This window comes from Piliocolobus tephrosceles, chromosome 10 (assembly GCF_002776525.5).
Source record: "Piliocolobus tephrosceles isolate RC106 chromosome 10, ASM277652v3, whole genome shotgun sequence".
Taxonomy (NCBI): Eukaryota; Metazoa; Chordata; class Mammalia; order Primates; family Cercopithecidae; genus Piliocolobus; species Piliocolobus tephrosceles.
Genome location: NC_045443.1, coordinates 109,303,092 through 109,317,128, shown reverse-complemented (window position 1 = coordinate 109,317,128; position 14,037 = coordinate 109,303,092). Strand labels below are relative to the sequence as shown.

The following is a 14,037-nucleotide window of genomic DNA, read 5'->3' as shown; positions in this document are numbered from 1 at the left end:
TGTGAGCCTGGGAGGCAGAGCTTGCAGTGAGCCAAGATCACACCACTGCCCTCCAGCCTGGGCAACAGAGTTAGATTCCCTTTCAAAAAAATTCACTTATTTGCTCCATTTGTGACATTTTCATGATTTAGAAGCATGTAATATATTCCATTCATAGAACTTAATCTTAGGAGTATACCTTATATATAGGCAAAGATATTACTACAAAGATGTTCACTGCCTTTCTTCATTGGGGTGGGGGAGGTAATATTTAAAAATTGGAAACAAATTGAATATCTAAATGGGAATTAACCCAAAAGTCTTCCCTTAATTCTGGTTTTTTTTTTTTTTTTTTTGAGACGGAGTCTCGCTCTGTCACCCAGGCTGGAGTGCAGTGGTACAATCATCTTGGCTCACTGCAAGCTCCGCCTCCCGGGCTCACGTGCCATTCTTTTGCCTCAGGCTCCTGAGTAGCTGGGAGTACAGGCGCCCACCACCACGCCCGGCTAATTTTTTTGTATTTTTAGTAGAGATGGGGTTTCACCATGTTAGCCAGGATGGTCTCGATCTCCCGACCTTATGATCTGCCCGTCTCGGCCTCCCAAAGTCCAAAGTGCTGGGATTACAGGTGTGAGCCACCGTACCCAGCCGTCTTCCCTTAATTCTATACAATAAGATTATATGCTCTCATTAAAAATTATGCTGTAGAAGAAATATGTAATGTCATGAAAACATGTCTACAGTATACAATGAAGTGAAAAAAACATGTCATTCGATCATGTTACATTTTTGTTTTAGGAAATGTATATATACACACAGAAGAAAAGATGACATGGATAGATACCGAAATGTCAGCAAATGGTTATCTCTGGGACTACTAATGATTTTAACTGTGTCGTTGTTGTTGCTATTTGTTGGCTCTAGTATTTTTATAATAAATGTGGCTTGTTTTTGTTTTTTTTCGAGATGGAGTCTTGCCCTGTTGCGCAGGCTAGAGTGCAATGGTGTGATCTCGGCTGACTGCAACCTCCGCCTCCCAGGTTCAAATGATTTTCCTGCCTCAGCCTCCCGAGTAGCTGGGGTTATAGGCGCATGCCACCACGTCCAGCTAATTTTGTATTTTTAGTAGAGATGGGGTTTCACCATGTTAGCCAGCCTGGTCTCGAACTCCTGACCTTGTGATCCGCCCGCCTTGGTCTCCCAAAGTGCTGGGATTACAGGCGTGAGCCACTGCACCCAGCCACAATAAACATGTTTTTAATTTTAAACCCTAAATACAAGTTAGCTGTGTAAAAGCATAAGAGGTGCCTATACAAGCATACTTTTCACTTAACACACATTCTATATCCACTTCCCCGTAAATGTGACAGGAGTGCATTCCAGCTATGTTTCCCACCAGAACCACCAGGACCTCACTTTCACTTTCCTGTCCAATCATGGACTACTTCAGCTGAGTTTGCTCCCAAATGCTTTGAGAACTGGCTTGCTCCTCCACTATCCTCCAGCAGCAGTTCCTACCTCTCAGCACAGGAAAACTGGACGGCAGGTAATGAGCCAGGCAGCTGTAGGCCACATCGACGAGGGGGTCGCCCAAGGTAGAAAGTTCCCAGTCAAGGACAGCAAGCACCTCTGGCTTTTCTGGATGAAACACCAGGTTGTCGAGCCTGAAAAGCCCCAGGAGGAACAGAGACAGCATTAAGAAAACTGCCGGCTAGGGAGGATTCTGTGTGGTCTGTTTGCCCTTCAGACTGACTCCCCACCCTCCCATCCCCTCTGTGCCAGGGAGCCTGAGCTCCCCGGGCTGTGTGCTCCAAGGACTCCCTTGCCCTCTGGCTTCCAGCTGGACTCAGCCAATCAAAAGCAGGAGATGGGAAGAGGCCTGGTTATTTATTTCCCCAGCTCCTTCTCTGCAGCCCTCCCCAGAGAGCTAGCCTCTCTGGGTTCAGGGAATTACTCCCTCCCTGTGATGGTTTTAAAACAGATCTGTAAATCCTTTGATACTCCTCCCACAAAAGGTAGAGTCTTATGCTTGGCCCAGTGAAGCATCTTGCTTCTAACAGATATAAGACACATGGAAGTGATGCTGAGGGACTCCCCAGACTAGACTAGGTCAGAAAACATGATACAGCTTCTGCCCAGCCCTCTGTCCCTTGAAACACACTATTTTGGAGCCCTGAGCCCCCAGGTAAGAAGTCCAGGGCTAAGTGCAGTGGCTCATGCCTGTAATCCCCACATTTTGGGAGGACAAGTTGGGAGGACTGCTTAAGCTCAGGAGTTCAAGACCAGCCTGGGCAACATAGCAAGACCCTATCTCTAAAAAAAAAAAATTTAAAAATTAGCTGAGCATGGTAGTGTATGCCTATAGTCGCAGCTACTCAGGAGGCTAAGGTGGGAGTATCACTGAGCCTAGGAGTTGGCAGCTGCAGTCAGTTATGTTCCAGCCTATGAATAGCCACTGCACTCCAGCCTGGGTGACAGTGCAAGATCCTATCTCAAAGAAAAAAGTCCAGTTACCCAGAAGCTGCCATGCTGGAGAGACCATGTGGGAACCATAAAGAGACAGAAAGAGAGGCCCAAGGAGTCCGGCTGTTCATATCTTCTCTGCCCAGGGCCGGCATGCTAGCAAGCCTTCAGAAGATTCAGCCCCACCCGACAGCGGCCCTACTTTGAAATAAGCTGTCCTGTCCCCAGATTGCAAAGATTCATGAGCAAAATGACTATTGTCGTTGTTGACAGCCACTCAGTTCTGACAAAGTTTGTTGTAGAGTAGCAATAACCACAGCACATGCTTGCCCTGTCAGACCGACTCCTCACTGTTCCTGGCCCCGGGACTCCACACTGTTCTTCAGCGTTTCCTCTAAACCACACTACAACCCTATATTGAACTCTCCCCAAATAGCCTCTTCCATGCTTTCTGTTTCCTGCCAGGGCTGTCTGTAATGCATGCTTTATTTAAAACAAAAAGTAAAGATCAAGCATGCAGAAAAATACAGAGAATGATATGTCAGAACTCATGTGTCCATCTTCCAGATTTAACAGATATTATATCTGCTTTTTTGTTATATTTGCTTCAGATTTTTAAAAAATGACAGATTTACTGCTATCCGAAGTTGGTATATATCAGTCTCAGACATTTCTTTTTTTTTTTTTTTTTTTTTTTTTTTTTTTGAGACAGAGTCTCGCTCTGTCGCGTGGGCTGGAGTGCAGTGGCCGGATCTCAGCTCACTGCAAGCTCTGCCTCCCGGGTTTACACCATTCTCCTGCCTCAGCCTCCCGAGTAGCTGGGACTACAGGCGCCCGCCACCTCGCCCGGCTAGATTTTTGTATTTTTTAGTAGAGACGGGGTTTCACCATGTTAGCCAGGATGGTGTCTCAGACATTTCTATATTTCTCTTATCTATACCTGTACCTATATACCACATATAGTGTTCTTTCAATGATTTTTAAGTTTTCATAAATGATATATTACCCTTTTGAAACTTACTTTTTTCTACTTAGCATTATCTGTTTGAGACTTATGACTTATGTACAGCAAATTGGTTTATTTTACCCACTAAATAGAATTCCAACATATGGCCAAACTACATTTTATTTATCATGTATTACAATTACTAGCATGACCAAAACAAACATGTTCACCTGAGTCTCTTGGTGCAAAGCTGCAGTAGATGCTTCTTTACAAAAAACGATGTGTTGCAGCATATTCCCATCTTCCATGTTACTGCCCATTACTTTTCTTTTCTTTTTGAGATGGAGTCTCACTCTGTCACCCAGGCTGGAATGCAGTGGCATGGTCTTGGCTCACTGCAACCTCTACCTCCCGGGTTCAAGTGATTCTCCTGCCTCACGCTCCCAAGTAGTTGGGATTACACGGGTACAACCACACTTGGGTACTTTTTTTATTTTTAGTAGATATGGGATTTTGGCATGTTGGCCAGGCTGGTCTCGAACTGCTGACCTCAAGTGATCTACCCGCTTCGGCCTCCCAAAGTGCTGGGATTGCAGGCATGAGTCGCCGTGCCCAGTCACTGCCTACTACTTTTCAAAGTAGCTGCGGCAGTTTATGCTTCCACCACCGGTGATTCACTCCATTAGCAAGACATATTCTTCCATGCATCAAAAGACAGAACTATCTCAACTGTGTTGATCAATAAGCAGCAGCACACTCTCTAAAATCAGAGGATGCCTTTCCTGGAGGCAACATTCTAAATGATCATCATACTTCACTATAGCTAGGGGAGGGGACTACACTGGACATCTCCTGCCTGCTGTATACTTGATCACATTCGTAGATCTTTGAGGTGCCAAGAGAAGCAAAGACAAGGTCCACGGAGCAGCTGTTGTGGGCTGGTGACACAAAGGCCACCTGAGGTCTTCCCCACCAAAGGAAATACATGGCAATAACTGGCAAGGAAAGTGTTGTCAGGCAAGTGCTCTAGAGTCTCAAATGGAGAAAGAAGATGGAGGAGGGGGTCAAATGCAGCCCAACTGCTTGCCAAGTTCAAGGCAGTGTGGGGGAAGCACTTGGCCCCATCAGTCTCTGATGCAGGAGCAGGTTCCTCAAGTTCCCGTGATGACCACATTACAAAGAAAGCTCAGCTGTCCACTCTCAGACCCAGGGGATTCCCAAAGGTGGCTGGATAACGGAAGAAGCCGGGAGCAAGGGACACAGGTCAAGCCAATGAAGAGAGGCCAGTCAAATCTGGAGGGCAAAGAAGTGTCTTTAAGGCTGGGCATGGTGGCTCACGCTTGTAATCCCAGCACTTTGGGAGGCCAAGGTGGGCAGATCACTTGAGGGCAGGAGTTTGAGACCAGCCTGATCAACATGATAAAACCCCATCTCACATTTTTGTATTACTAAAAATATATTGTATTTTTGGATTTCTAAAAACACAAAAGTTAGCCGCACATGGTGGTGCACACCTGTAATCCCAGCTGCTCAGAAGGCTGGGGCGGGAGAATCGCTTGAACCCAGGAGGTGGGGTATGTAGTGAGCTGAGATCATGCCACTGCACTCCAGCCTGGGTGACTGAATGAAACTGTCTTAAAAAAGAAGAAGAAGAAGCCGAAAGGTCTTTAAAATTTAAAATTGGCCGGGCACAGTGGCTCAAGCCTGTAATCCCAGCACTTTGGGAGGCCGAGACGGGCAGATCACGAGGTCAGGAGATCGAGACCATCCTGGTTAATACGGTGAAACCCCATCTCTACTGAAAAAACACAAAAAACTAGCCGGGAGAGGTGGCGGGCACCTGCAGTCCCAGCTACTCGGGAGGCTGAGGCAGGAGAATGGCGTAAACCTGGGGGGCGGAGCTTGCAGTGAGCTGAGATCTGGCCACTGCACTCCAGCCTGGGCGACAGAGCGAGACTCTGTCTCAAAAAAAAAAAAAAAAAAAAAAAAAAATTTAAAATTAGCCTTCACTGTCTAGCCTTGTTTAATAAAAGGCCTGGGTCCCCACATGGGCAAGAAGACAAGCCAAATAAGGCATTCTTGCATCAAAAGCAGGTCTCCAGGTGCTGTGAAGCAGAAAACACTATAAACACTACCCTATAAAAATACCTAATGGGCAGTTTTCACAGCAAGAGATGATAAGATAAAGCTATCATCTCTGCCACCGGATGCTAGGCATACTGAAGTTCCCATTTTAGCCGCGCTACAGACTCATCACATACCCCTGGAGACTCTGTCACTCTCTTTCAATCCTTTCACTACACCCAGTGAGAATGTCCCATCCCCAGGCCTCTTGGGAGGTGAGTGGCACCCTCACTCTGCCTTACTTTCAGATGAGATCAGGCCTGTTCAGGGGCCGTAGACTCTGCCTTACTTTCAAACAGTGGGTCTCAACAGAGGAATGCTGCCCTCCCTGGGAACACTGGACCGGGTCTGCAAAGATTTTTGGTTGCCACACTCTGCAGGGAGGGGTGCTACTGGCATTGGGTTGAGGCCAGGGATGATGCCTGACATCCTATAATGCACAGTAGCTCCCACCACAAAAACTTATCCAATTCAACATGTCACAGTGCCAGAGCTGAGAAACCCTGCCTGAAAAGGCCACACACAGAGAGGTGCTTTGTAATAGGAATAATTCCTGACTGTAAATTGCACCAAGACCAACTGCTCAATTCACCCTTGGAGTGTCCTTGCTGTCATTTTTCAGCTCTCCCTGCCATCACATCTACCTGAAGTCCCCGTGCACCACTGTGGTCCTCTGCTGATGGGGAAGATGGAGGGGGAGCCACTCGATCAGCCTCTCCATAGCTGGGATGGTGCTGGTTTCGGAAGCCCGATACTGCTTAACCCAGGTTCGCATCTGGCGTGGAATATAGGCCCCTGTGGGAAAGATGATTAGAACGTGGTGTGCAATTTCAGCAACCTCTGAAAGTAACGGGAAAAAAAACCAGTGCAGTGAAACCCTTTGTCATGCTCTGCAGTGGGTGGTGCAGTGTCTTTGAACATGTTCCTAAGACTGGAGAATTTCCCACATGATGCTCCTGCTGCCCCAAGGTGGAAATCACCAGCTGTTTGGCTGGATTAGTGTGGTCTGGGTGTTGTTCCTAGCTGTGTGGTCTCCAAATATGATCTCTGGTCCTCTTAAAGACCTTGTGGGCTGGGCGCGGTGGCTCACGCCTATAATCCCAGCACTTTGGGAGGCCGAGGCGGGTGGATCACAAGGTCAGGAGATTGAGACCATCTTGGCTAACACGGTGAAACCCCATTTCTGCTAAAAATACAAAAAAAAAAAAAATTAGCCGGGCGCGTTGGCAGGCGCCTGTAGTCCCAGCTACTCGGGAGGCTGAGACAGGAGAATGGCATGAACCCGGGAGGCGGAGCCTGCAGTGAGCCGAGATCGCACCACTGCACTCCAGCCTGGGTGATGAGCAAGACTCCATCTCAAAAAAAAAAAAAAAGACCTTGTGGCTGGGCATGGTGGCTCACACCTGTAATCCCAGCACTTTGGGAGGGCGAGGTGGGCAGATCACGAGGTCAGGAGTTCGAGACCAGCCTGTCCAACATGGCGAAAGCCCGAATCTACTAAAAAATACAAACATTAGCCAGGTGTGGTGGTGGGTGCCTCTGATCCCAGCTACTTGGGAGGCTGAGGCAGGAGAATCGCTTGAACCCAGGAGGTAGAGGTTAAAGTGAGCCAAGATCGCACCATTGCACTCCAGCCTGGGTGACAAGAGCAAAACTCCGTCTCCAAAAAAAAAATCTTGTGTGCTTCCTAACAGCCTTTCATAAATCACTTTTTGGCTAAACAACAGTGGTTAGCTGAGCACATCAACCCTGGAGCCAGACTGCCAGGCTTTGAAACCCAGCTCTGCTGTTCTCTAGCGGTGTGATCTCAGGCAGGTTACTTAGCATCTCTATGCTTTAGTTTCCTCATCTTGAGATGGTCCTCATAGAGGTGTTGGGAGAATAAAATATGTAAAGCCCTTAGAACTATTCTTGGCATGTGGTAAGTACTACATGAGGGCTGGCTGCAGTGGCTCATGCCTGTGATCTCAACACTTTGGGAGGCCAAATCACTTGAGTGCAGGAGTTCGGGTAGAGCCTGGGCAACATGGCGAAATCCTGTCTCTACTAAAAATACAAAAATTAGCTGGGCATGGTGGTGCATACCTGTAGTCCCAGCTACTCAAGAGGGAGAGGTGGGAGGATGGCTTGAGCCCAAGAGGTTGAGGCTGCAGTGAGCCAAGATCACACCACTACACTCCAGTGTGGGCTACAGAGAGAGACCCTGTCTCAAAAAACAAACAAAAAAACTATTCCCATTGAAACTGGACACGGTGGCACATGCCCAGAGTTCCAACTACTTGGGAGGCTGAGACAGGAGGATGGCTTGAGCCCATAAGTTTGAGACCAGCCTGGGCAATATAGTGAGACCCCCATCACGAAAAAGATATATATTCCTGTTGAAGAGTATTTAGGGAAAAGGGTAAGAAACAGAGAAAAACACATTTTAAATACCTTTGGTCAGTATCAGAAAAAAAATTTAAATGGTCTAGTGAGATAAAAGTAGCAGGGAATTGGATAGCAGAATACCTCAGGGAGAAAAAGAAAAAATGAAGAAAGATTGTGTAGTTCATAAAGGGATTTATCGAAGGCCCAGATACCTAAGTCAGCAACACCTCCATTAAAACTAAACTGGGTTTCCAAGGAAGAAGCTAAGTGTGCCTTACGCTTGGTGTGTTAATACCCAAAATGATTCAGATCCTAAAAGCAGAAGCACTAGTGATGAAACAACCAGCATGGGAGACGTGGCCTTCTGCTCACCTTGCTTCCCATAGTCTTCAAGCCCCACAGCCTGGGGATCCACACTGTGAATTTTGCACAGGACTGTGTTCATGGCAGTGTATATGGCTCGCCTGTGGCTGGGTTCCAAGCCTGGCAGGGAAGGGTCTTTGTAGATGAGACCTGGGCAGTACTCCATCACATAGAATGGGGTGCCAACGACACTGGGAGGAACACAGAAGGGGTTTCAGGGATCAGAGTCATAATGTGGCAGTCTGTTAGTCATGACCCTATTCTTTGTCACTGTCCCTGGGTGTATGGGTTGAGATCTGGAGAAGAGTTCAGACCCAGAGCACTGGATACTACCTTTTTCCTTTCACATAAGCACAGTGCATTAGAAGTATCCTCTCTTGCAACGGATGGATCCACATACATACACACGTGCATACACACCCACGCACACCCATCTGTGCTTCCTGGACAGCATGCTTTTCTCTTCTCCCTGGTTCACTTGTATAAGCCACAGGAATGGATTCAAAGTGTAATAATGTAGCAAGCAGCAAGGCTCAGAGAAGGACCTCTGGAGTCACACCAAACCGGTTTTTATTTCTTATTTTTTTATTTTTTTGAGACAGAGTCTTGCTCTGTTGCCCAGGCTGGAGTACGCGATCTCGGCTCACTGCAACCTCTTCCTGCTGGGTTCAAGCAATTTTCCTGCCTCAGCTGGGACTCCAGGTGCATGCTGCCATGCCTGACTAATTTTTGTATTTTTAGTAGAGATGGGGTTTCACCATGTTGGCCAGGCTGGTCTCAAACTCCTGACCTCAGATAATCCGCCTGCTTCAGCCTCCCAAAGTGTTGGGATTATGGGTGTGAGCCACTGCACCTGGTCAGAACCAGGTTTAAATCCCAACTCGGCCCTTAGTTGAAGAGTGACCCTGAGAGACTTCTTAAACCTCTCTAGGCTTTGTTGTTGAGATGGAGTCTCGCTCTGTTGCCTGTTGCCTAGGCTGGAGTGCAGTGGCACGATGTTGGCTCACTGCAACCTCCGCCTCCTGGTTTCAAGCGATTCTCCTGCCTCACCATCCCGAATAGCTGGAACTACAGGTGTGTGCCACCACACCCAGCTAATTTTTTGTATTTTTAGTAGAGATGGGGTTTCACTGTGTTAGCCAGGATGTTCTCAATCTCCTGACCTCGTAATCCACCCGCCTCAGCCTCCCAAAATGCTGGGATTACAGGTGTGAGCCACTGCGCCCAGCCATGTTGTTGTTTTTTAATCTGTAAGACATACCCACTTCAAAGGGTAATTGCAAGAATTAAGGGCGCTTCCAGGGTATTTGTTACTTTAAAAAAAAGAAATGAATTAAGGAACAAACATACAGACTGCCTGGCATGGTCTCTGGTTCCAATAAGGATTCAGTAAGTATCCCTTCTTGTTACTGAGGTTATTTTTATCATTTTTCGGTGGTATGAATGGTGTATATACCACCCAGCAGTACTAAGGTGACCCAATGACGTGTCACTAATCCATCTTTTGGTCATTACTAGCAATCAGTTTACTACTCTACTCTACTTTATTTATTTATTTATTTATTTATTTATTTATTTATTTATTTGAGACAGAGTCTCACATTTATTTATTTATTTATTTATTTATTTATTTATTTATTTGAGACAGAGTCTCACTCTATCACCTAGGCTAGAGTGCAGTGGTGCGATCTCGGCCTCGGCCTACTGCAAACTCTGCCTCTCGGGTTCAAATGATTCTCCTGACTCCAGGCACGTACCACCATGCCCGGCTAATTTTTGTATTTTTCAGTAGAGACAGGGTTCCACCATGTTGGCCAAACTGGTCTCAAACTCCTGGTTTCAAGTGATCCATCTGCCTCAGCCTCCAGTTTACTACTCTAAAAAACTGTTTTGAAAATTCTACCATTACAAATGTTTCAAGTTGAAAAACTATTACAAAAGATGTTTCCAAGAGAATTGGGGAAATTTGAACATGGGATGGATATTCAGTATTATTATTAAATAATTGTTAGTTATCTTAGGTGTACTGGTGTTGTGGTTATGAAAGACAATGTCGGCCAGGTGCAGTGGCTCGCACCTGTAATCCAGCACTTTGGGAGGCCAAGGCAGATGGATCACTTGAGGTCAAGAGTTTGAGACCAGCCTGGCCAACAAGGCAAAACCCCGTCTCTATTAAAAATACAAAAATTAGCTGGGTGTGGTGGTGCATGCCTGTAATCCCAGCTACTTGGGAGGCTGAGGCAGGAGAATTGCTTGAATCCAGGAGGCAGAGGTTGCAGTATGCCACCGCGCCATTACACTCCAGCCTGGGCAACAGAGTGAGACTCCATCTCAGAAAAAAAGGAAAAAAAAAAGAAAAGAACCAGCCTGGAGTGCAGTGGTGTGATCACAGCTCACTGCAGCCTCCACCTCCCACGTCAATTGTTCCAGGTAAGTAGGTGGGACTACAGGTGTGCACCTCCACACCTGGCTAATTTTTTGTTTGTTTTTGTAGAGATGGGGTTTTGCCATGTTGCCCTGGCTGGTCTCAAACTCCTGGGCTCAAGTGATCTGCCTGCCTCAGCCTCCTTAAGTGCTGGGATTACAGGCGTTAGCCACTATGCCTGGTTGATGTCTTTATTCTTGAGAGATGCATGCTGTCTGAAACTTATTTCAAAAGGTTCAGCCAAAAAAAATCATTATATACATGTTAAAAGTATACATGTATACACACACACATATATAGAAAATAAATGTGGCAAAATGTTAACAATGTTTTAATTTTTGATCTAGAAGAAATATAAACAGATATTCATTATATTATTTTTTCTTCTTTCACCTTTTCTGAAGGTTTCAAATGTTTCATAATTAAAATGTTAGGGACCGGGCGCGGTGGCTCACGTCTGTAATCCCAGCACTTTGGGAGGCTGAGGCGGGCGGATCACGAGGTCAGGAGAGTGAGACCATCCTGGCTAACACGGTGAAACCCCGTCCCTACTAAAAATACAAAAAATTAGCCGGGCGAGGTGACGGGTGCCTGTAGTCCCAGCTACTCGGGAGGCTGAGGCAGGAGAATGACCTGAACCCGGGGGTCGGAGGTTGCAGTGAGCAGAGATCACATCACTGTGCTCCAGCCTGGGCGACAGAGCCAGATTCTGTCTCAAAAAAAAAAAATAAATAAATAAAATAAAATGTTAGGAAAGAAGAGACACTCAAAAAGCATGTTACAAAGCTGTTTAAAATAGTTTAGGTCCAGGCACGGTGGCTCACACTTGTAATCCCAGCATCATGGGAGTCCGAAGTGGGCGGATCATCTGAGGTCAGGAGTTGGAGACAAGCAAGGCCAACATGGTGAAACCCTGTCTCAACTCAAAAAATACAAAAACTAGCCGGGCATAGTGGGGGGCGCCTGTAATCCCAGCTACTCAGGAGGCTGAGGCAAGAGAATCACTTGAACCCAGGAGGCAGAGGTTGCAGTGAGCCGAGATTGGGCCACTGGACTCCAGCCTGGATGACAGAATGAGACTCCGTCTCAAAACACCAAACAGTTTAGAAAGACTCTTATAAAAGAATAAACAAAAACAAGCAACATGAAACTAGATAAATATGTATTTTTTGAATGTTAAAAAAGATGTTTTCTACCAATTCTCCCTAAAGCAGGCATATACTTATCTTGCAGGAGAACTTAAATATCGGAGAACTTCTGGGAGAGGTTGCTATAAAGTTTCTTTGCACCCCTACCCAAATTTTATTTGTCTTTAACAAATTGGAATTTGTGTTAGCATATGGGCTGTTCTCTCCTGTAGCTTGAATGTGTGATAGCAAAAACATCTGAACTTTACCTTGAATCTTCACAGAGATCAAGAACGTTAGGTACAGGTACTCCAGCATTTGCAAGGGCTTTCATAATCCTGCCAGGACAAATGAAAATAAACAAAACCGCTGGCTGAATTGATGAGATTTTCTTCAAGTTACTTTTCTTTGTTTATTTGTTTGTTTTGTTTTTTGAGACACAGTCTTGCTCTGTTGCCCAGGTTGGAGTGCAGTGGCACAATCTTGGCTCACTGAAACCTCCACTTCCTGAGTTCAAGCCATTCTCAGGCCTCAGTCTCCTGAGTAGCTGGGATTACAGATGTGCACCACCACGCCCAGCTAATTTTTGTATTTTTAGTAGAGACAAGGTTTCGCCATGCTGGCCAGGCTGGTCTCAAATTCCTGACCTCAGGTGATCCACCTGCCTCAGCCTCCCAGAGTCCTGGGATTACAGGCATAAGCCACTGCTCCTGGCCTGAAATTACTTTTCTGAATTAAAAATGGTACATAAATTAAGATGATATTCTAAAAAATATTCAATTGACCCAAAAGTAAGTAAGAACAAAAAAACTGATGGGACAAACAAAAAACCAATGGTGAAATTGTAGACCTAAATCAAACATATCAATAATTACATTAAATTCAATAGATGAATAGATTGGCTGGACATGGTGGCTCCTGCCTGTAATCCCAGCACTTTGGGAGGCTGAGGGGGAGGACTGCATGAGCCCAAGAGTTCAAGATCACCCTGGCCAACATGGTAAAACCCTGTCTCAACTAAAAATACAAAAATTAGCCAGGCATGGTGGCATGCACCTGTAATCCCAGCTATTTGGGTGGCTGAAGCATGAGAATCGCTTGAACTCAGGAGGCGGAGGTTGCAGTGAGCCAAGATCACTCCACTGCGCTCTGGCATGGGTAACAGAGTGAGACTCCATCTCAAAAATCAAAAAAATAAATGAAATAAAATAAAAATAAAAGAAGTTTTCAGCCTGGACAGAAAAGCATGACCTAATTATATGATGTCTACAAGAGATATGTGCTGAATATATAAACATAGGTTGCAAAAACAAGAATGGAAATGGAAGCATTATACAATCACTAAGCATAAGAAAGCTGGTGTGGCTACTTTAATATCAAATAAAGCAGGCTTTACAACAGTGTACCACCAGAGACAAAGAGAGACATTTGAAAATGATGCAACTGCAAGTTCATCAGAAAGATATTACAATCATAAATATGCACGTGCTGAACAACAGAGCTTCGAAATACATCAAGTAAAAATGATCAAAATTAAAGAGAAAAAAATGAAGAAATCCACAAGTCTTAGCTGAGATTTTAACACTCCTTTCACAGTAATGATAGAATTAGACAAAAATAGATTTATCTAAAGACATATATCTGAACCCACTACCAACCAACCTGATCTGATGGACATGTGTATACCACTAACTCAGATATTGCAAAATATACATTATTTTCAAGTAAACACAATATGTTTACCAAGATAAGTCATGTGCTGGTCCATAAAATAAATCTCAATAAATTTCAATAAAAATTAAAATCTAGCCCAGCACGGTAGCTCACACCTATAATCCCAGCACTTTGGGAGGCCAAGGTGGGCAGATCATCTGAGGTCAGGAGTTCAACACCAGCCCGGCCAATATGGCAAAACCCTGTCTCTATTAAAAGTACAAAAATTAGGGCTGTGCATGGTGGCTCACACCTGTAATCCCAGCACTTTGGGAGGCCGAGGTGGGCGGATCACAAGGTCAGGAGATCGAGACCATCCTGGCTAACATGGTGAAACCCCGTCTCTACTAAAAATACAAAAAAAATTAGCCAGGTGTGGTGGCAGGAACCTGTAGTCCCAGCTACTCGCGAGGCTGAGGCAGGAGAATGGTGTGACACCAGGAAGCAGAGCTTGTAGTGGGCTGAAATCATGCCACTGCACTCCAGTCTGGGTAACAGAGCGAGACTCCGTCTCAAAAAAAAAAAAAAAA

The 14,037-nt window shown here is 45.5% G+C and overlaps 1 protein-coding gene across 7 annotated transcripts in view; it reads right to left on the bottom strand.

The window, feature by feature from the left end:
- ACAD10 (acyl-CoA dehydrogenase family member 10) overlaps positions 1-14,037 on the bottom strand; it is a 71,696-nt gene that overhangs the window by 21,445 nt on the left and 36,214 nt on the right. For 6 of the 7 annotated variants that reach the window (XM_023203559.2, XM_023203557.2, XM_023203548.3 and 3 more), the window contains 4 exons: positions 12,064-12,132; positions 8,252-8,433; positions 6,157-6,307; positions 1,498-1,643 (listed from right to left, as the gene is read on the bottom strand). In XM_023203559.2, the coding sequence (XP_023059327.1) occupies positions 1,498-1,643; positions 6,157-6,307; positions 8,252-8,433; positions 12,064-12,132 (548 nt within the window). The remainder of the gene's footprint in view (positions 1-1,497; positions 1,644-6,156; positions 6,308-8,251; positions 8,434-12,063; positions 12,133-14,037) is intronic. The other variant, XM_023203564.3, reaches the window with a different exon arrangement.